The sequence below is a fragment of the Xiphophorus hellerii genome, chromosome 16 (genome assembly GCF_003331165.1).
Source record: "Xiphophorus hellerii strain 12219 chromosome 16, Xiphophorus_hellerii-4.1, whole genome shotgun sequence".
Taxonomy (NCBI): Eukaryota; Metazoa; Chordata; class Actinopteri; order Cyprinodontiformes; family Poeciliidae; genus Xiphophorus; species Xiphophorus hellerii.
The window spans coordinates 12,099,839-12,123,310 of record NC_045687.1 but is presented as its reverse complement, the minus strand read 5'-3'; the positions used below and the strand labels follow the sequence as shown (position 1 = coordinate 12,123,310).

The 23,472-nt window shown below is 38.6% G+C and overlaps 1 protein-coding gene across 2 annotated transcripts in view; it reads left to right on the top strand.

The window, feature by feature from the left end:
* The first annotated feature begins 206 nt into the window (after positions 1-206).
* Positions 207-23,472, top strand: part of LOC116735588 (ubiquitin carboxyl-terminal hydrolase 22) — a 28,996-nt gene continuing 5,730 nt past the window's right edge. The window contains exons 1-10 of one of the 2 annotated variants that reach the window (XM_032587566.1): positions 207-664; positions 1,413-1,445; positions 13,942-14,074; positions 17,296-17,409; positions 17,518-17,619; positions 18,685-18,851; positions 20,008-20,167; positions 20,589-20,694; positions 21,671-21,829; positions 23,186-23,312. In XM_032587566.1, coding sequence (XP_032443457.1) covers positions 545-664; positions 1,413-1,445; positions 13,942-14,074; positions 17,296-17,409; positions 17,518-17,619; positions 18,685-18,851; positions 20,008-20,167; positions 20,589-20,694; positions 21,671-21,829; positions 23,186-23,312 — 1,221 coding nt within the window. In that variant the 5' untranslated portion in view covers positions 207-544. The remainder of the gene's footprint in view (positions 665-1,412; positions 1,446-13,941; positions 14,075-17,295; positions 17,410-17,517; positions 17,620-18,684; positions 18,852-20,007; positions 20,168-20,588; positions 20,695-21,670; positions 21,830-23,185; positions 23,313-23,472) is intronic. The other variant, XM_032587567.1, reaches the window with a different exon arrangement.

Sequence of the window (23,472 nt, the reverse complement as noted above, 5' to 3'; positions counted from 1 at the left end):
ATTCCTGATTGTCCATATATTCCCGGTTATCCTGAATGGGAGGTGTGTCATTTCCCGCAAATGAAAACATCATTGATAAAATTCCAAACTCCGAAAGACGGAACACGCCGGGCCAAAAACCCAGCGCACCAAACGTGCAACAAAGTTGAACGTAGCTACGTCACGTCTTTGTGTTGACAAATCATGATCCACATGGGCGGGCATTGTGAAGCTATAGTTGAGAGTTAGCAGGCTAACTAATCGTGAGAGTGGAAGTGGAGCTAACGTTAAAGGAAAAGACAACTGTCAAAAGAGAGAGGAGAATAGGAGTCTCAGAGGACTCAGGATTCTGTTAGATGGCTACATGAACTGATTCAGAGTTAGCTGATAACGACTGAGTTTATCAGATGCCTGAGGAGCATTTTGGATACTACACCGATTGTCCCGTTTCCAAACGGAAACCGTTTCTGGACACAGACAGTAGTGCTAGGTAGCCTAGCTGAGTGAATAACCCAGGAGACTCCTTATTGTCACCTCAAACTCCATCCTGAATGTTTTGTCTGTCATGAGTCCGGCCGGGTGCTCCCATGTGAACGGTTATAAGGTGGACAATTGGAAACAAAACCTCCGAGTCATATACCAATGCTTTGTTTGGAGTGGTACTGCTGAGACCAGGAGACGCAAGGTAACAAAATAAAAATAAAACACATGGAAACTGTAACGTTTGCCACTGAAACAGAAGGGAGATGTATTTTATTTGGCACCGACACGCGTAGAACCGTGGTGTCCCGCATGAAGCACAGCCACAGCTGAACAGAATTACTGTATAACTGGAACTGCTCAAGTAGCTAGCTCCGCTGTTAGCCACCGGTAAGTTAGCTGCTGTGGGTCTGAACTGCGGAAACCGGTTGCTTGTTTGCAGCATTAGAACTTAAAAACTTCAGTTTGTCTTAATGTGGTGCAGCGGAATGTCTTCGGTTTCGCTGAGCGGTGATGTTTGCTGGATAAGTAAACTTGGGGTTTGAACAATTGTGGCCACGGACTAACATTACCTCACCAAATATGAACCCATTGTGTTCCCCCTTCCTCTTCCCCACGCACGAGTAGAGTGGAGTTCTTCCTCTGGTCGGCGTGGGTCAGATCTCTTTCTACCCTGTCCCTCCTTCATTTTAACAGAGCAAAATGAAAGAGGGAGTTTGAGTTGATTACCTTATTATCACAGTTTGTGTCTGAGCCCGGCCTGCACCACTCCCTGCAGCTCTCGACAATACGATGTCACTACTTCACCCTTTCTGTTCCCCTTTCATTTTTAAATCTTACTTTATGATTTCAAACCCCGTCATTGCCTTACTGTAGTAATTTGTTGTTTATTAGACCAGAACTGATCTTCTCTCATGAGTGTTGTACATTTTTATGTCGTTGTGATAAATCAGGTGCCTCAGAGTGATGCAGGATGGACAGATCTGGTGAGTTGATGCTGCTTGTACCCCACCTCATCTTCACTGACATAATGCAGGTAGAGCAGATGCATAAGAGCGAGCTTGCTCTCTCTTCCCAAGCATACCCGCCTTCTCCAGTACCTCTTCACTGAAAGGATAAAAAAAAAAAAAAAAGGTGTCACCTAATGTAGGCTGGAGGAATCTGACCGGAAGGTTGCACTGTTGAAACCACAAACACACAATGAGATATGACTAAGTTAAAATGTGTACCTTCAAAAGAATCTCCAAATTTTGTATTTTAAAGGATTACACTTGAAAGTGTATTTAAAGAACGTTTATGTTATATCAAGATTGTGTATGTAGGTTCAAATTTAAAACAGGGCATCTTAGAAAAAGGAATTTCAAAGGGAGTTATTCCCATTTAATTTATATTTAAAACATGGACTAAAAGGGTTAATTTCAGGATGTTGTAGATATGGCTGGGAGACATTTAAAACAGACCTTTTGATGGAGGGGGCTCAATAAGTAGCAAACAGACTGTCACAGCACACACCTGTGATGTAATTGCTGTAGTTAAGACCATAAGCAAAACTGATTATGCGAAAATATTAAAACACATTTACTATAAAAGTTGTAAAATGTATGGATATTAATTTTGTGGTATTTTGATATTGGATTTTCAAGAGTTTCTTGATGCAAGGCAGGATAGGGCTCCTGTTCTGGTAGGTCATTCCAGCATTGTGGAAAACATGGATCCTTACATTAATTCACAAAATTTTCAGACAGCTGTCAAGATTTCCGAACTCATCATAAATTAAAATGTCATAAGAGGTTTAAAGCTCAAACGGTCCAAACAGACCTGCTTTTATGCACTGTGTTTAGCCACTGAATCCCATTCTCGTCGCCTGAATGAACCACACACAAGTGTTTACATGCAATAGAAAATGGTTACTTTTCAAATAGATTAGTAAATTTCAGTGATCCATCTGACATAATTTTTAGACATCCTATTGATGCAGAAAGCAGCAAGCTGCGAGTCTTCTTCATTCCGTAATGGCGTCCATGTTGTCAGCATAGCGTGGTAGTGCTTATATAAGCTGCATTCACTAATCAGGAAAAACATCCAGTTCCACAATGGCCGATCGAGCTGAAATGTGAGATTTTTCATTGCATTTCTAATACAAACTCTGGTGAAAAATGTCTAAATTTTTGTCTCTCACCCCAACCACCTCTGAACATTCTAATGTCTTGGGCTAGATTACTCCACAGTTTGGGATTTTCCCCTCCATTAGTTCATATAATTTGTCAGTGCATTTGCCAGAATCTCTCTAATCAGCACCAGTTGTTAATTTAACTAGATGCTGCAGTAAAAAAGCCAAGCAATAGGTTTTCCATTGCTGTATAAGCAGCGTACGTTTGCTGAGATAAAATGAGTAAAGTCGAAAAGGAAGACATTGAAGCTGGGTCTGTTTAAATTCCATGTTGGTGATGGAATCAGGAGTCTTGTGCCTCACACCCTCTCACTGAGCCTTTTAGCCGATGTGACATGCAGAGCAGCAGTCGTGCTGCACACAAGCAACGTGCTCTCGAGAAGCGAGGCATTCATCTATTTCATCCTTGAGTTCTCAGTTCTCTGGGATCTTATTATAAACGCATACACTAAACCCGCATCGAGGCTTTCAGAAGTGAGAGAAATGGATGACAGTATCATGAAGCGTTATGATCACCGTCTGTTGTTGAAAAGACAAGCTTTATCGCTGTATTGCTCACCGCTTATTCATCCTTCAACAATGGCACAAATGAAAATCAGCTCAAATTTAGCACTGCGTTCTCCATCGTGGATTTTAAGACTCAATGATTTGTTTTGTTGCTAAATTGCTGTTCCACATATATATTTTTTTCTCATTTCATTTTGTTTTTCTCTTAAAGTTTGTTCTTGGCTGCTATCATCCTCTGTTCCCCGAGGCTTAAATCAATTCCCAAGCAATGTGCAAGAGCTAATCTGTCACCTGCTCTGTTTGCACAGTTAAAAGGCTGCTTGGGTACTATAGGTTCACTGGAAACCTAAAGTAACTACATCATTTGTTTCCTTGCCCTCTGAGTCTATGAAACCTCTTGCTTTCATTTTAAGCTGCAGGCTTTGTGCTTGTGTTTGTCATTGTTGTTGAAAAGAAATGTCTGCATGACCATAAAATGTTTAATGCTTCAGGTTTTAGAGAGAAATGTGAGCGTGTTGCATGAGATTTTAATGGCTTTGAAGCTGATTGTTATGCTTACATAATTTGATTCATTATGTCCTGCATATTGGAGTTAAATGGCATGGCCTATCAGGTAGTCAAAGGTCTAAACTTAGTAATACCTGAGAGAGACTACACCCAAGTTTACCAAAGAGACTGGTAAGGAGAAGAAAAAAAACATCCAATAACCCTTTTGACCTTTTTCTTTTGTTTTTCTTTTATTCTGTTCTTAAGTAAAGCTGTTTCTCAGACTACTGTCATGTTAACATATTGATGAGATTTCTGGGCAGCTTTTCGTCAGAAACGTTTTTGATTTAGGTGAAACAATGTTCTGTAACAACATTGTTTAGTGATGTTGCAGTATATTTTTTGCTTGATCTATATGATGAAGGGGTGAATAAGAAGAATTTATTCTATTTTAACTTTCACAATTTATAACATTATGACTACAAACTTCCATGTATTTTTATGGTGATTTGATGTGATAGACCAACCAATTGTGCAAAATTGTAAACTGGAAGAGAAATTACTTAGTTTTCAACTAAGTCATGATATATTTTTGCAGATATGCAAGTCTTTTGAGGTATTACTCTACCAGCTTTGAGCAACTACATTATTTTGGAAAAGCATGAATAAACCAGTTATTAACCCTTGCTAGAGATTAGATCTGTTTTCAGTTTTCAGTCTGTTTCACTGTAGCTCCTGTTGTATGTTCACGGTTGTTGTCTTGCTGAGACTTCCACACCAGTCTCAGGTCTTCTGGAACCTATAGGTTTTCATCCAGGATTGACCAATATATAAACCCAACCATCGTCTAATCAACTCTGATGAGCTTTATTGGCTATGTTAAAAAAAGAAGAAAAAAAAAAGTGTCCCCTGAAGCATAATGCTGCGACCACCATTGGTTCATGGTAACGTAGAGTTCATTACTAATGGTTGTCGTGCCAACAGTATTTCCCCCTTGAGTTGTAAATCTTTTCAGCTCCTTCAAAATTACCACAGACCTCTGGGCTCCTTCTCTGATTAAGCCTCTCCTTGCCTTGTCTATGTCTTGGTGAACAGTCATACCAAACAAGTGAGGTCTTCACAGAAGAGCTAATTTTATGTCTATATTGAATTGGACACAGATTAACAATTGAGTTCTGTACTACTAATAGTTACACAGAACTTAATCTAAGGATTTCAGAGGAAAGGGGACTGAATATCTTTGTACTCTACAAAAACAATGTACAATATATCTTCTAGTCTTGTTGTCTTGTTGTAAGTGTTGGCAAACAACATAAAATCATAATTAAATAATTAGTTCATGACTGTGACTTGAACAAATGTTAGCTATAGGGTTACAGATACTTTTGCAAGGCTCTATATGGAACATGCATAAATCTTACTATTATCAAAAGGATTGACCCCATCTGTATTTGAAAGTGATAGTTTCACATTAAAGATGCACTTCAAAGTATTGGGTTAGCTTGTATATGACATAAGATGAAAGTGGGTTAGCTGGTACTGGCAGTATTTAATGTCATATCTGCTTTGAAGAGTTTGCTGTCACTTTGATTAAAGCAGTGAAGTTTTGATTACAGACCTCTCTGAACTAGAAAGGAAAAAAAAAAAAAACATCTCCACCCCCAACCCTCAAGTGTTAACCAAGATGCAAGATAGAGCAGGGATTGTTAGGGGTAGAAATGAATATTTTCTTAAGGATAAAACATTTATGTTGCTCCTCCTCCCCCTTCTTTTACTTCACTTGACGCGTGCATTCTCTAACATAAATGAGATGAGGCATGATTTAATCCACAGAGTGGTTGGTTTTGGTGCTGTGAGCAGATCTTTGTCAGATCCGACTCCATCACATCGCAGGCCTCCTGCTCTGTGACTCATCGGCATACATTTGGAGCAGCGAGATCTATTCCTACAGACTGTTCATGCTGCTTGCTTGTTCCTCTTCTCCCTTCACTCCCACGTTGTGGCTTCCTCCTTTATTTTTTCCCCCTGCTTTCATTTTTTTTTTCTTTTCATTGTCAACCTAGTTAAAACCATGATTCATGTTGCTTCCTGCATATCTTCTTTCGGATTTTTGTGCCGGGAAAAAAAATACTCATACAACTCACATTTTATTAAATGTAATGCAGTTTGCCCAAGACCAAGAATGGTTATTCTGAAATGTAACAGAGGTTTTTATACGGTATTTTTATACGGTATTTTTGTATTTCTCTCACACACTATAGCTGTGGTGGTGCTGGATTTGGCCCCTATCCAGATCTGATTCCTTCATCTCTGTATGCTCTCCATCACCCCGTCTTGTCTGTTGTGGCTTTTGGTTTGTCAGTCATAGTGACTCTGGTAGAATGACTCAGTCTAAACAAATGTAAAGCCCTCTGGGGGTAATCGGTGTCCTGATGTGTCTTCTTGTGCTGTCCTATTTGCCGTCCAGTTCTTTAGATATTCCATTGTAATATGTATCTATATTCAGCATTTTATTGTGGTTTTAGGGCACTTCCTCTTCTGTCACTGTTGTTTGATTTTATCTTTCTATATGTTAAAGTCCTCTGAAAAAAATCAGTATGGACATGTCAGACCTTGAACTGAAACTTTGTTTCAGCCAGGAAGTGCATGATTGGTGTTTCTCATTGTACCACAAAAGAACAATACAAAACAATACCAACCAATTGTTTTTATTAGTTGGTATTTTGTAATGAGCATCATTGTCTGAGCTAATGAATAAGAAACTTGTCTGACTGGAAAAAAAACACAACTGTCTCCATATGATTCAACCCTGCTTTTCTTCTGTCTTTTTTTGTTCCTTTGACTTTCCCCGACTTTAAATGATCCTCCCGATTTGACTGTTCAGACAGCTTTGGAAAGGCATTGTTGCTACAAAACATGGTGGTCATGGTTTGAGCCGGCCCCAGGCAGCCATCCAGCCCCCCTCAGAACTGCCATCTGGCTAATGAGCTGTCCATCACTTGTCCATGACTGTCCAAGCCCAGAACCTAGAGGTAATCAATCTCTTTTAGTGTGGACACTCTGTTATTCCACTGGTAATGCCTCGAAAGCAAGTAAAAGTTTCTTTAAACTGTCTAGAAATGGTTGTGTTTATGGAAAATGTGAGAATACGTGGCAGTAGACTGTTGAAAGATAATTAAATAGGACTTCTTTTTATATTTTCACTTTTACCGCCATTGTTAGCCGCTAATAGCTCCATTGTGCCTCTATGCTGTGCAGCTTATAGATTTTCCAGAAGGTAATAGCTAAGGCCTGACTGATCCTAATTGGTACTATGGGAATGCACTAACATTGAGTCTCATGTTCTTGATGCTCATTCAGACCAATGGCACCTTCCTTGTAAGTCATTTTGTTTGTCCCTCTTTAGTTTGTGTGGATGAACTGGTCTAATTTTTGTAGCTCACCTAGGTATGGACATGTAGGAATTGTGTGTTGTAGATTTTTCTGTGCTTTTCTTTTTGCAAGTACGTTTTTTATAAATTTTTTTTAAGAAGTGTTATGAACAAACACTTGTGTGTTTAAAAGCCTGAATTTCTTTACCAAACACTTTAATCTCAATGAGATTGGATGGAGACCATCTATGAAGATCTGTTTACGTTTTGACAAAGCATCACCATGGTAACACATAAAAATGCTTTCTGTTAAACCATTCTGTTTTTAACTGTATTGGTATGAAAAGCATTACAGAACTATTGAAAGACCAACCTCAGCTCCAGTGTCAAATTTTTCTGCATATCGTCACAGGCTTTCTTGAGGGATTAGCCAGCTTCACATTTTAAACTGAAGAAAAGCATCTCCACCAGATAATGCTGCCACCATCTGGTTTCACCTTGAGGATGGTGTGCTCAGATGGTGTGAAGTATTAGTTTTCTTCACTATAAAATGTTTTGCACATCTGCATAAAAATATATTTTATGGCTGTGGATTTCATACAGTGGCCTAAGATCAGAATAGACTGAATGCATAGATTTTTTTATTGGAAAGACAAATCAATAATTTGCCTTCTATTTCACATGTTAAAGGGGAAGGCAAAAAGTGGCAGTCTTTTAGTTCCATAAAAAAACTGCCACACTTGGCATACTTAATTTTGTGGATTAAGTGTGCCAAGGTTTAAAAATGTTGAGAATGAATGGGTGTTCACGGTAGTGTCTATAACTTCAAAACTCTTGAGCACCATCATCAGTTCACTTCATATGTTTTTGTTCCATGGAGCTTTACTTTATAGGCTGGTGTTTATGGATGGCTTTGACACAGTACAAGGAGAAGCCACACACTCCAGCAATCCCTCACATCTCCCAACTCCCAAATTCATGTGGACGATGCGGAAAAGCGTTCTCACGCAAAGCCTCACAAATTGTCAACAGAGATCACAATGAGCAAATGGAAGGCAGACAAAAGGAAAAAGGGAATCACATAGAAAATTTGTCTCAAGGGCGTTTTACTGGCAGCGCATATTGATGACATTTTGTGAAGGGAGGAAAGACGGGTTGCAGTCCATAACACCGTCCTGGTAAGGCGCTGACAGCACCATCCCATGGGATCAGTTGGCTGCATAAAGCATCACTGCCAGTTTCCTCATTCTATTGTTTCTTGCTCATATTAATACCGATTCAGAGGCTGATATGTGTGCTGTTTTGTACATATGTGTTTGGATTTGGATTCTCCCAACAAATATCTTAACATGTGGGCTAATTGTGGAAATATTTTGTAAGTGTTTTTAGGCCTTTAAACACATTTCAGCTCGATGCATTGTTAATGCAGTTAACGGTTGAGCTTGTGTGTTTTGCATACATTCAGAGGCTTATAAATGCTTGGCAGAGTGGTGACTCACTGTTCTCATATAGCAATGCGCTCAAGCCTGTATCAACTCTCCTCCACTCCCCCCCTCCCGTCTGTGTTTTTTGCAGCAGCCGGAGCGTGCTCAGTTGATCCAGACCTTCATCCACAATATAACTGTCATTTTCTCTCCTCCTTAGTTTCAGCGCATCACATTACTGCCTACATGAATGCATTAAGTTGAATACTAATAGCGGGAGGGTGTGCCTATGTTAAAAATGCACGCAAAAGAGCAGAAGATCCAATAGAGAGACATTAAAGTGCTATTAAATAAAATTATACGATGCTGGATTTAGAACGTTGGAAGATTTATAGATTTGCGCCCGCATCGTCTTAGCCAAGATCACTCAGAACCTCAAAGGAGCCTTATTCTCTTTTTATTAACAAAATGATTTATTCATTCAAATAATGCATCTCTTATATAGATGCTCCAGCAATCAGCAGCACTAAGCTTTTATACAGTCATGCAAAAGCATTCACTCCCTTTGAGCTTTTTTGTATAGCAGAACAAAACATTTCAGTTGATTTTATTTAAATTAAATGCGATACAATTCAAACTAGAGTATAAGTGAAGTGGAAAGGGTAATCATACACAGTTTAGATTTTTACAAGTGAAAATGTAACATTCTTTTGAATCCCTTTTTCTCTTGTACCTTGAAATAAAATCCAGTTCAACCAAGTAGTTTATGGACAAGTGGCAACAGTAAACTAGTTGCCACTGTAAAGGAGCCATAAGACGATCTTAATTGCCCCAAGCTGTGTCAAGGGCACAACATACATGTAGAAAAGAGGCCAGATGGCCTGCACGTGCAACGCTGTGGTGGAAAAGTAACACTGCACATCACCTTAAACATACCATTACCCAGGTGTAACATGGTGGTGGCTGAGTCATGCTCTGGGAATGCTATTCTTTGGCAGGGATAGTGAGTTTTAGAAGAAATCTGTCAAGAACAGCTCTTAAAGCCAAGGTAAAAACCTAGTACAAGCATTAAATTAGTGTAAACCTTACGCAAAATGCTAAACTTTTCCAGAGTTCTGGTCTTCAGGAGAATTCTGTAAATTCATTCTTCTGCTCTTGAAACGAGCCGTTCAACCACAAAGAGAGCATCCCAAATGGGATGCAGAGTTACACAGTATGAACAGAAGGTTGCTACCTGTGCGACGCTGGTCTCAGTAATCTGAGCTACCGGCTGATCAATAGCCGATCTAATAGAACATTAAAAGGCCCCGGCACAGACATAGAGGCAGGACTGCTGAAACTGAGGAAGAGATGGCCACTGAACCATTGTCAGGGGAAGAAGGCAGAGATAGATTTTCTGCTCTCTGAAGAGGTGTAAAGGAAGATAAGAAGGAGGGCAAGGCGTGGCACTCACTGGCTTTTTTGTTTTGGACTTGTGGTGCATGGAGGGGAAAAGGGATGAGTAGTCTTACTGCTTTGGAATGATGCACTTAGACAGGCAGTGGAAAGCACCCATTTAGGGTTTTGCTCTTTTTACTTTTAACAGATGCAGGCATGTTCCTTGATGAATTGAATGTCATGTTTTATGTCCTCCAGAAAATCTTTTTTTTTTTTCCCACTAATTCTTTTTGGTTTTGCTTGAGTCACTGTTTAGCCAGTTTCAATAAAACCAAGCTTAGTGTTAAAGAACTTAAATATCCACTCAACTGCAGTGTTGTTAGAATCCATGCCTCTTACCGATATACAAACCAGATTGGGAGCTTTTCTGTGAGCCTCTGTACGCCTCTGTACGTAAAATGTGACCTTACATGTAGTTCAGTGAGGTGTGTCATCTTTAACACTATGAACTAATTTGCAACATTTATTTTAGACTGATCTCATAGAGGCAATTATTTTGATTAATTGTGCAGGAACTTGCGTACTGAACACACTTGTTTTTGTACATTAAAGCTTACAGCAGCACTCTCACAAGGCTTGACATGGTGAAGAGTGGTCATGAATTTCAACATATCTCAGTCAAACAGAGTAATCACGTTAATGGGTAGCCAAGCACATTAGCATTGGGTTAATGTGTTAAAAGAAGTATGATGAACTGTGATTAAATGAATAAAGCACAATCAAAACCCTGCCACAGTGGTTTTACAATTTTAATCACCTACATTTATCATTTTATTCACAGCGCTACAGCCAAATAAAAATTAACCGTGATTTAACACAAGATATAAATGTTGACTGATGTTGGTTCTAATGAACTTATGAAGCTGTTTAATGTTATTTTTCATGCGTTATGATGGTTTTAGTATTCAAAGAAGATGTAGATACAGAATCTTAGCTGAAAAACATAAACATGCATGTTGTGTGGTAAAGTGTTAAAAAAGGCAAACTAGTTGTGCTAATCTTACATAAGTAGTAGCTTGTTTACACTATAAACTGCCCACATCAGCCCTCGATTAGTTTGACAACACACCAGAATTCCTCAGATTCTCACACTTTTACTTTTCAAATATGAATTGCTTATATCACACTACTCTTCAGGTGTATAGAGTGTATAAATTGATCTTGTGTCCACGTACATATTTTTTGACATTTGCTTTTTGGTTGCATGGTGCAAGAAACTGCTGCCTGAGTGGTGTCGCCTCAGGTCAACGGGTAGCCACTGTACATGTCCCTGGACATATTGTGTTCAGACAAATGCATGCAGTTGTCTCAAGCCACCCCTGATGGCGTGTGAGGAAAACCATCCTAAAGTATATTCACTTGCCAAAGTATCAATGCAATCGGATCACTTTGAATGTGAATGTCTCCATACCATGCACAGAAGAAAAACAGATTTAGCTGTCTGGAAAGATTTCTGATCACAAAACCCCCAGTGTTTATGTTCTACTAAGTACAGTTGCTCTGCCCATCTCTGCTATTGTGGTAACATTTTTAAAATGACTGTGTAAGCTGTTTAACAGCTGACTACAGGCTCTGAGCAAATGGCACTACTAATTATCCTGCTAATATTGGTTCTTTTTATACTTGTGCATTGGGTTAATGTGTTAAAAGAGCCAAACCCCCCAGCCCCCAAAAATCCAATTTCTATGTAGTGCGATTTAAGTCAAATTCTGCATAAGCCCTAAAACTTTTTACTTAAGTTTGTGTATGTTTAAAACTTAAGTCTACGAGTCAAGATAATGTTGAATGCTAAAGACAATGTTATTAGAACAGAAATAATCACTGCTTTTAATATTTCTTTTTAGATATATTTTGATAATACTATTAAGTGAGTTTGTGGTATATTAACTAGGGATGTACCAAAATGAAAATGTGCTAAAATCAATATCTGGTGTTAACATTGCTATTATGGCTACCTATCTATATTTACCAGTGTTATTATATTTCACAACACCTTTGAGAAACTGATATTACTTCTCTGCTTCAGTTAAAATCACCCACAATCACTGTTACATGTCCAAATAAAAACCACATGGCCAACTCCTTCCTCTGACTATACTGCTGCAAATTTTTGATGGGGATATATTGTGCATCCCTAATTTCAAGTCAAGTGTGAGAATTTCGGCTCTTCCCATGGCGATTTCAGTTCTGTTGCACACACTTCTAATATAATAATACATTTTTTATAAATTATACAATTGTAATTTGCATCTCCTATTAAAAAAACTTTGGTTTGTGTACACTTTGGCAAAATGAGATTTAGAGAAACATTGACACAAAGAACCTCTATCAAATGTATGGTATTAGCATGGAAACGATGTTTTAAACCAGGTTTTAATATAATAATTTAAATCTAATCTTGAGTGTAAAAACTCTCCTATATAATAAAGATAGATGAAGTCAAAATGAAAAGGTTTGTGGAAATATTAACCATTAAAAACAGTAGAAATTGGGAAAAATTAAATTTTCATGTGATTATTTTTAAGAATATTCAAATTATTTTGTGAATTTTTTTTGTTGAATTGAAAATGCAATTGACTTAATGAATCAGTTATATTAAAATGAGACAAGTTTTCTACAGAACAGCCATAAGTCAAAAAACAGATTCTTTGCAACACTGGTGGTTTTTATGAGACAGAGACACATGCATGTAAAAATCAACTAAAAAGAAATGCAGCATTTCTCGTTGTAAAAGACAGATTATACCTCACTTTTTCCACTACTCAAAATGTATAACTTGATGAACCATTGGCGATGATTCCTTAGTTCTTCATGAAGACAGCAAATTTATCTATGAATTTCCTTGCCGAACACACATAACTCTTATTTTGGAGATATTGCTTTTTTTTTTTGCTACTCTTGAGGGAATATTTAGAGTTTTTAAATGATTGGTAATTACCACTATCAAAGAGAAATATCTAATGTACAGTTGATTTTCTAAATTATGTCTTTTGAATCATGCATGGAGAAGAGGATGAAAGGGATGACTCCTTGTTTTCCCATTATACCAAGGGTTGATGTTCAGATGGAGTTTAGTTACTCTATTGTATCTCTAGACAAAAGGGAACAATATGTAGATAATGCTGTGCAGATTCACTGAGCTTGTTTTCAAAAGCTTTAGATGTTTTTTGGTGCAGGTTCATCTTGCTCTAAATTTCCACTGTTTATTAGTAATGGGTAACTGATAAATGGCTTGTATCAGATTTAGTTTTTTCTGTGCATCTTCACCTGCTTCACACCTACTTTCCTCAGTTCTCACCCTCTTTCTTCCTTACAAAGCAGACATTCTGGTGACTTTTCTGCTCTACCATGACTCTGAATGTGCTTAAAAAGGATAATTGGCATAAAACTGTAGAAAACACAAAAACACGGATGTCTTTATGCTACTCTTGTAAGCCTTAATTTGAAGTTTAATTTGAAGATTTAGCAATGTCTACTGTATTTAACAACTTGCCATGTCTTTCTGCAACATTTGTACACATTAACAGTTGCACTGCTGAACGCAATGGGAATTGGCGGGACTTGGACTGGCTCTCGGCACGTTTGCCAGTAGTGTCAAGCTTTCAGATGCACAGTTTTGCAGATTGCTTCAACGATATAAGCCAAACCTATCACCCACACACATACACGCACACAGCCACTGCTGATGTGGTGCCTGTTTGCCTCAGACAGATCTTGCTCATCTCTTGCAGTGTGCCTGCCAAGCACTAAATCCCATCATCGTCTGTGTGTGTTTTGGAGAGTGAAAGATTCTTCGTGGAAATATGTTGTTTTTCGACTGTATTTGATTTGTCAACAGGCAGAGCAGTCGTCAGTCTGCTTTCATGTCAGGTTTATTCAAGCAATGTGTTCTCTGAAGTGTTTACGGGAGCAACTGGAAGATAGAAATCTGTTTCAGCTGGCAAACAGTTCCTCTCTGTATACTTCCCACTCACCATGAGTATTCTGTTATCTCCTCCTTCACTCTCACTCACTAGCTTCTCTCCCTTGTTTTGATCCAAACCCCCATCCTCCCTGTTTTTTGTTTGTTTGTTTGTTTGTTTTGCAGGCCAAGTCGTGCATCTGTCACATGTGTGGCGCCCACCTGAACCGACTCCACTCTTGTCTCTACTGCGTCTTTTTTGGCTGTTTTACAAAGAAACACATTCACGAACACGCAAAAAGCAAAAGACACAATCTAGGTAAGTGACCCATTCTTCCATACACACTACTGCCCACAATATGTTTTACAATAGATACTTTCTGGAAGTTACCACATTCAACAGAGTTACACTGAAAGTTTCCTTCACATTTTTGTTTCTGTCTTGCTGTAGAATGAGCCATCATTATATCAGACTAGTATTAAATTATGTTGGTGTCCACATGAGACCAATGTTCCCAATCCAATTTAAGGAATGTCAGATTTCACTGTATATACAAATGCAGTGCTTGCTTCTCAGCTATCTTGTGATGTCTCCCAGTCGACTCTTCATATAGACATACTGGTGGATGTCAGTAAAATAGAGCATTATAAAAAACATTAAACTCACTGATAAATTTAATGGCTTTATGTCTTAATTTTTACATTAAACACCTTAAAGTCAGTTTTTCAGAAATGTATAATATCTCACACAACCAATGATGTTTATTTTATTTTTTTTATTAATTTTTTTTATGTTGTTTTAAATAAATGTATTACATACAATCACGGGTTAAAACGCCGACTCTGCAGATTTCCAGTATACTGTGAATGAGACCTTCCAAAATGATGGTAAGCAACAAAATGTCATTAAGTTAAATCTTCTGGATGAGTTCTGTATACTACCCTATTAATAAAAAGTTTAAAGAAAGGAAGAACTTGCAGAAAAAGGATTACAAGCAGCAGATGTAATGCAGATGACGTCCTTAGAGGTGCCATTGGCCAACTGCCACACACTGACACTACGTAGAAGTGCTTTTAACATTTCTCTATTAAATTTCGCTAATTGCTCAATTCAAATAACTTTTTATGGTCCTTTTTAATAAGTTTCAGATTTTTGTGGGATTTTTGTTTTTAATTAGCCATGCATGAGTCAACATTTTGAATTGAATTACTGAAATAAATTAACTTTCCAGTAATATTGTCAATTGATATGAAGCTGTACATTCTATTTGAAGTAATCGGTGTTGTCTTCGTGTCGTTGCTTCTGGTGATGTCTTTGTACTACACTGTTGCTATTTCTCTCACCGATATGATGTCAAAAGGTAGGCTAGTCTTCAGTGCCATCTGAAGTGAGATCTTCTATACTGATCAGCTTTTTGGGATTGGGCGAGCCCAATCATCATTTACAAAAGGCATTTTAATATAAATGTTTCATTGTCCCAAAAATGTCTTGTCAGCCATTGGTACACCGTCAACACTCCCTGGCACTCTAAAGTTAAAGGCATTTTAACTTTGGTACTCCAGAAGTTATAAAACAGGCTATAAAACAGTCTTTGTTTTTATCCATCAATGAAATTTAATGTGGAAACAATTAAAAATGCATTAGCACCGCAAGTAAAAAATTTTATTTATTTATTTTTCTCCCACTCGATTTGTTTTTGCCTCTTTTGAAAAGGACTTAATGCACATTACAGGTATTGGGGCTAACTAATGCAAGTTTGTGCTGTCTTTTACTCAATTTGCTTGCTGTTTGTGAAATGTTAGCAATTTTTAAAATTGTTTGAATTAAAAGAAATCTCCAATTAATAGACATATGATGATCATCGCAGTCTGTTGCCTGAACACAGGAGAAACAGGTTTTACTACATACTTAGATTCTTTAAACCTTTCCTTTTTAACTCTTCACTTTTGTGCCTTCTTGTTCACATATTACTTACTGTATGTGTTTCCACTACTGTATGGTGCAATAAGATGTTAACGTTTTAACAGGTGTTTCAAGTATCATAATTAGAACTTCTGCTTCTAAATCTCATGTTGCAATTGTAGAGGAACAGCCAAAGTCAGTGATGTTACATTCAAGTTAATAGAGCACATCTTAAAATAACAGAAGAAATTGGTTAAAGAAACAAAACTAAATCTTCCAAAGGCCTTGCTTTATACGAACATTCTAATTGTGTTAAAAAGATGTTAATGTCTAAGATTTAGATGTTACTCTGATGTAGGCAAATTAACACATAGGGGCAATACTCTTACTTTATTGTCTTTAACGGCTTGAATTGAATTAATGCTGCTTAACAGTTTGGTTAAACACATATACCTCAAGTGAATGGTTATGGTGTTAATTAGCTTTGAGCTACACAGAAGCTGCTCTGACATTGGCCCTCTGCTCATCTCTGCTTCAAATCAAATTAATCCAATCTCCCCTGTGTGCAAAACGGCTTGATGGCAGCTTCACTCTTAGGGCTGCTTTCATGCTGCTTCAACGTGTTTGTTCTAAACAGCCTCGCTCTTAGATCTCTTCAGATCTTCAGCCCTTTTCACATCAACTTTTTTTCCCCCTCATGTTCCAATCTTTTCATTCGCTGTTCTTGTGCTTCGCTCAGGTGAGGAAAAGTAATCGATTTTTGTCTGTCAGTGAAGTTCTTGTAGTCAATATATTCTCCTCTTCCATCGCCACTTCATTGTGTTGCATTTCTTTTTGTCCTAAATCTGCACATTCGGTTGTTGAAAGGTTTCTGAATAACGCTGAAGCTTACTTTCTTAGTGTGGGTAGTGCCAAAAACAGAAATGCGTCCAGTTAAACTAAAAATAGGTTGTCATGGCAACAGAGCTGAGGTATTGTTGCTGTGGACTTGGAGGATGGAAGATGGTGGCGTATGTGTTAGTACATGGGTGGGAGAGGTGAAACAAGTATGCCTATACCATCACTTCTGCTGTTTCATAGTTACTCAGTTTATGTAATAATGTGATCACAAATAGATTCTGGTGAACTTTGACCAATATTACTAGTTTCATGGTACTGAAACACATTTTTTCATAAACATGATCATCTTTATGAAAATCAGATGTATTACTTATTAAGTTTGAAGCACGGATATACACTAAGAGGGCGAAGATTATAGTATTTCCACTCATGTTCTTATGTTTCTACTTTTTAAATCAATGTCAATTATATTACTTTGAAGATGAATGTTAAAATTTTTCGTCAAGCTGAAGTTTGGAGGCCTTCTAATATAACTGAGGCAGAAGGCTGCTTAGAACTTCATTTTTTTTTACTATTGTATCTTTGTTCACTTATCTATTTTGCACATTTTTAGTAGCTGGAAAATCTAAACAAAAATACAGGATGCTTAAATAAATTAGGACAGATTTGTAGTAGTTTTGAAACTTTCACTTTTAAAGACGACGTAGGGAGAGTTTCTTCTTTAAGTTTATCTGCCTGAACCCCAAACTCAAAAATATGTTATAATAAATTTGTAATGTCCTTTCTTTTCTTTCCAGCAATAGACTTATTATACGGTGGAATATACTGTTTTGTGTGTCAAGACTACATATACGACAAAGACATGGAACAGATTGCCAAAGAGGAACAGAGGAAGGCCTGGAAATTGCAAGGTATATCATTCTGCTTATATCATTCAGAAAACACAAAGGCAGCTTTTTAGTCCGTTTTGTCTTAATATTTCACTGCTGTCATATTTTTGTTTCTTGTGTGCTCAACAGGCATTGGGGAGAAATACACAACGTGGGAGCCGACTAAGAGAGAGCTAGAGTTATTACGACACAATCCAAAGCGAAGGAAAATCACTACAAACTGTACCATAGGTAGGCAATAGAGCGCACTTGTTCAGCCTGCGTATCATAACCAGAACAGTTTTTCATTTTTTGACAGTTATGAGTTGTCATGGTGTTTTGTATTTTTTGTGCAAGTGTGCTTGGGGTTAGTCGTGCATTTAAGTGCAATACTCAAGGTCAACTGCACAGAGCAACCCCACAGGCAAAGCACAGCGAGATGCAGAACTCTGTGTTCCGAGTTAGAAGCGCATCACAAGCTTCGTTTTGTCTCTGTTATTCACTGAAGCTACTGTTTTACAGCAATCTGTTGCTTTCTTGTACTCTAGGTCATTTTGTTTTATCCGTTTGGACCTTTTTTTCCCCCCTCAAATCTTTAGACAGAATAACTGGTCAGCCTGACTGGCTGATAGATTGTGTGTTGTTTGGACAGTTTGCATGCCAGAACCAGTGTAAAGTGTTTAACATCTTACTGAGCACGCTCCTCTAGCACCAAACCTTACTCGGTTTGGATCGCACCCAGAACCTGGCTGTGTTCCACCTGTTCAACCGGCCATCAGAGGAGGACTCTAAATGAATTGTTCACAGCTTTGTGGTCTTCTCCAGGATTCACACGGTTTGCTGGCTTGGATATCTAAACCAAAACCATATTATTAAATCACAAGCCATTTATTAATTAAACTGTTTCAAGAAACATTTGAACACATGTGAGTGGAAACGTCCACAAAGTCCACAGGGTCACAGTTCACCTAGCATGTCCTAACACAATCTAAGCTGTGATGTCCAGGGGAAAATGTCAAATGTTTTTTTGCAAATATTAATATGAAAAGTAAAGTGTATTTGTGTTCAGATCTTGACAGAGAGCTGATCTAAGTTAGCACGGATGACAAAAAAGCGATGAAATAGGCCTTTACTACACCCACAGCTCGAAAGCCAGCTTCAGTATCACACTGTTTCTGAGCTACCTATCTGGTTCCTAAATTAAATAAATGCTTACATGTTAAACTCCTCCGCTTCTCCAACAGTATGAAGTCAAATATGTGCAGTTTCCCTGCCATGTCGTTCTCACACTTCTGTTTTTGTATTTTCGTCCCGCAGGTTTACGAGGGCTAATAAACCTGGGCAACACGTGTTTCATGAACTGTATCGTCCAGGCCCTAACACACACACCGCTGCTGCGAGACTTTTTTCTCTCAGACAGACACAAGTGCGAGATGCAATCAAACTCCTGTCTGGTGTGTGAGATGTCGCAGCTTTTTCAGGAGGTATGATGCACTGCTTGCTTAAAGGAGGTGTTTGTGAACTTTTAACTTTAAGTAAGAAAAGAAGAATTATTTCACGCAGCCGTAATCTGGGACTTTTAAGGACCATGTTTTTTATTTTTTTCCCTTTTGGATTTTGTGACTCAGCCTTTTGCAGCGGATTACACTCAGACAGGGAGAGGAGGAGAAATGTTGCCCGAAAGGAATATGAACAGCTATTGAAATGAAAGAAAAGGAAGCCCTGTTAACTTTTTGTTGTACCAATTAGTAATTAGATGTCATGCAGCTTTTTCCAGTTATTTTAGCAAACTATTTTTACTTGGTATGTTCTTTGAGATCTTGCGATTTAAAAGTATTACGTAATGGGTAGCTTGTCTTCTCCCACACTGCCTAACTATCTTCCTACATCCTCTCTGTTTGCAGCATACATACAGGCCCGCAGATGGCAAGTGGCGCTCTAAAGTATTATGAGTTGATTTGCCACCCCCATCTCAACACCTTTGCAGTCTTGCAACAACACAGACTAGCAGGGCTCTCTCGCTTCTCAGTTGATTGATCTGTTAAACTGCATTGGAGTGGTGGGGATGGAAAACATGATGTAAATTAAACTCTTAAAGTGGATTCTGATCATAGTGATTGTGTGAACCTAATAGTCAGTGTGCCCTTGCTTTATATTTGTATTTTGGGGAAAAAAAAGAGTAAATCACATAAAAAGCTAATGATCTCAGTAATTGAATGTCTGTGCTATTTGTGTTTATGAATAAATTATTCCTAAAACACATAGTCCTCATTGGTAAACATGATGGTGGCAGCAGCATGCTGTGGGGACGTTTCTCTTCTGCAGGGATGAGAAAGCTGGATGAACATGGATGGAGCTAAACTGGTCAGAGGTTGTAAAATACTTGATACTGGGACAAAGTTTCCCTTTTTCAGCAAACCAACAACACTAAATATAAATATACATATACTAATATAAATATAAATATACAACGGGAGCTAAAATCAATTGCTTTAAACCAGCATATTGATGTACCCTATAACAATGGGTCCAGAGGAATTCGCTTAATCATAGCACAACCATAACACGACAAAATGTGAAAAAGGTGAAGAGGTAAGAGACATTTTCAAAGCACTGAGCATCTTTCCTTTGTGTCCTCAGTTTTACTCGGGCCACCGTTCGCCCCACATTCCCTTTCGGCTGCTGCACCTGGTGTGGACTCATGCACGTCACCTCGCAGGATATGAGCAGCAGGATGCCCACGAGTTCCTTATTGCAGCATTGGATGTTCTACATCGACACTGCAAAGGAGACACAATAAGTAAGCTCTGCTTGAATCCCTCTGACCCTTGTTTCAAATTAAATGTTTTTTTTCGGTTGTACAAAAAAAACATGACTTGATTTCTTCTGACATCCTAAAACACGATTTTCAGAGAATAGTTTGCATAGAAAGTTGTATAGTGGTAGTCTTAAGTGTAAGAAGGTTGTACCTGATATTATTGGAAACGTACTGAAGGAGACTAACAATAGTTTATACCAAGGGAATTGGGTAGTAAGCGGTATGCAGAATGTAAATAGGCCCTGCTGCAGTGTGATGTCAGCCTCACTCACCTCCAGACATGGCAATAATGGTTTCTTTGAGAACCTGAGAGTATTGAAGTAGAGAAGTGATACTGCTACCGGTGAAGTGTAAACTGAGAAAGAAGTCGAACCAGTTTTTCAGATTTCTCTGTTTCCGGCAGGAGATGACAACGGGAAGAAGACCAACAATCCAAATCACTGTAACTGCATCATTGACCAAATCTTCACTGGAGGCCTGCAATCTGATGTTACCTGTCAGGTTTGCCAGTAAGTGTGCAAGACTTGTTTATGGCTTGTAATAAAGGCTTTTTATTCCCTTGGATTTACTTGTCTATCCACCTTTACCTACCTCTCGCCCACGGGCAGATCAAAATGGACGCTGCCCATTTTCACATGGTGTTTAACCATGTGTCTCTCCTTCTCCTATTCAAAGAGCCCGGTCCCTGCAGAGCTACTTTAATGGGGGTTGTCTAGACAGCAGCACGATTGAAGCGCTGCCCGCCTGCCCCCTAGAGCTGTCCTGTCGCATTAATACATGCACGCTGCACTGAACTGCAAAGCACCTTCCCCAAACTAGGAGACAAACCTTGCCCATTGTGATGTTTTCTGCATTGTCTGCTTTAACAATTACCGTAATCATTCTTCTTAGTTTTCTAAGAAGGCTTTCTGCTTAAAGACTACAAGAGGATAAGCGATTAAGGAACAGAATACATCAGTTTTTTGTACAAGGGAGGGAGCCAAATGGTGCCAGGTTACTGCAGGGTGGCACTCCCATCACCATAAATGCATCCCTATTTGATTTATTGGCCTTCCACTGCTATCCTTTGAGAATTACAAAATCATGACTCATCTTATCAGTATTAGTGATGTGCAGCAACTCTTCTCTTCTGTCACTGATATATTCATATCAGCCATTAGAAGCGTCCATTGTGGGCTGCAGGGCTGCCATTAGGGTAAAAGACAAATATCTTTGAAAAGCCAATTTTCTTTGTAGCCTTACCTATTAAGTGTAAATATTATGCACACACACAGTTTACATCCCCCAGCAGAATAAAACAAAAACATGATTCAAATCTAGAGAGGATGGCTGGATTTAAATGTGTAAGTTGCAGCATATGTCATCATCCTTTCATCACTTGCAATAAGTGACAAACAGACCAACAGTAAAACCTCACTCCCATTTATTATATATTGTCCTGAACTAACCTCTCTTTCTTGTGTTTGTTTGCTTTTTTTTCCGCAGTGGAGTTTCAACAACAATAGATCCATTTTGGGACATCAGTCTGGATTTGCCAGGCTCATCTACGCCTTTCTGGCCTCTCAGCCCTGGAGGGGACGGCAGCACGGTCAACGGCGAGAGCCACCTGTCAGGATCCACCACACTCACAGACTGCCTACGCAGGTACAAACTCATTTCACCCCACAAATTACATTTTCTTCCTTTTTTTTCTGTCTTTCTTTTTTTTTATTCAGGGGTAGAAGATAGGGACATAAAGTTTGAAGAGTTTCCACTTTATTATCTGTGTTTCAAAATATATATCTTGTTGTTGTGACAAAACATATTTTAAAGAAAAAGCATAAATTGAAGAATAACGTTGACATAAATTGTAGTAATTTTAACCTACGAGTTGTCGGTCTTGTTATCTGACGTTAGATCAGTCAATCTGAGAAGCAAGAATGCAGACAACTGCATAAATAGCGTAAATGTTCCTGTCCCACAGAGAGGAAAAATCTAACCACTATCAGCACAATGGACCAGTGGAAGCACAGAAATAAAGGGAATTTTCTCAAACTCCACTGACGACACAGTCAGAGATCGTAACTTGCTAATATCATAGAACGGGTTTTTTTTACTCATTAAATTCATCCGAAATGACAATTCCCACCATCTCACTAACCTCCCATCGTTCAGTGTAATAAAAATCAGATAGGTTTAAAGACATGTTCATTCATAACCCTAATTAATTCCTAATTTAGATGGATTTAGAACTACCAACTCTGTCCAAAACTCTGCAGCGCATTTCTCTTATCAGACTGAAATCGTTATCTGTCCTGAAAGGCCAGATTAGTGCATCTCTACCACTGATTTATACTGCTGCTATTGGTAATGTTCTCTTTTCTGTTGGACTGGAACACTAATCCTATTTAGACACTGCTGAATAGAGGAAAAAAAAAAACAAAAACATGTTGTTATTCTTACTTATTGCCTTTTGCAGTAGTAACCAAACAAATTTCATTTGTCCCCCCAACTCCCCATGCTTGTACAAAGGGTCACATGTGGTGTCTGCTCAGTCACAACAACCTTGTTATGCTTGGATCTCATCTTCTCCCATCACCAGGTTGACGGAGCAGGTGTGACCTCTCAAATCTCCTCCGCAGCCCCCTCGTTCTTGCGGTTTCTTTTTCACTTTTCCTCATCTTGTTTCATTTCCCTGCCTCTCTACCTAATTCCCTTTCTGCCCGTGCCCTCAATCTCTACCTCTCCCATTTGTCTCACCCCCAACTCTTTTTTTTTTTTCCCCGTTTTTTTTTTTCTTTTCTCGCCTCCATTTTTTTTTCACTGCAGCACCTCACACACCCCTACTTGCTGCAGCAAGTCTCTTAAAGGTACAGAGCAGGCTGAAGCTGTTGCGCTTACTGAACTGAGATGCAACAAAATCTACACTCTGGTTAATGATAAAAGCCTAAGATCATGATTCTGTGATCTGTAATCATGCAGATTTACAGTTTGTTACATGTTCTGTCTTCTGGTCTGCAGGTTTACGCGGCCTGAGCATCTTGGAAGCAGTGCCAAAATCAAGTGCGGCGGTTGCCATAGTTACCAGGAGTCCACCAAACAGCTGACAATGAAAAAGCTCCCCATTGTAGCGTGTTTTCATCTCAAAGTGAGTCAGTAACGATGTGTTGCCAGTTTATTATTGGTCTTCACTCCAAGACAGTTGGTTTCTGCACAGAAACTGTGTATTGTAAGATTGTATTATTTTATTTATACGTGTGGTTGAGTCTTTGTGCGTAGGTGTGTTCATCATCCCATATAGCTGTTGT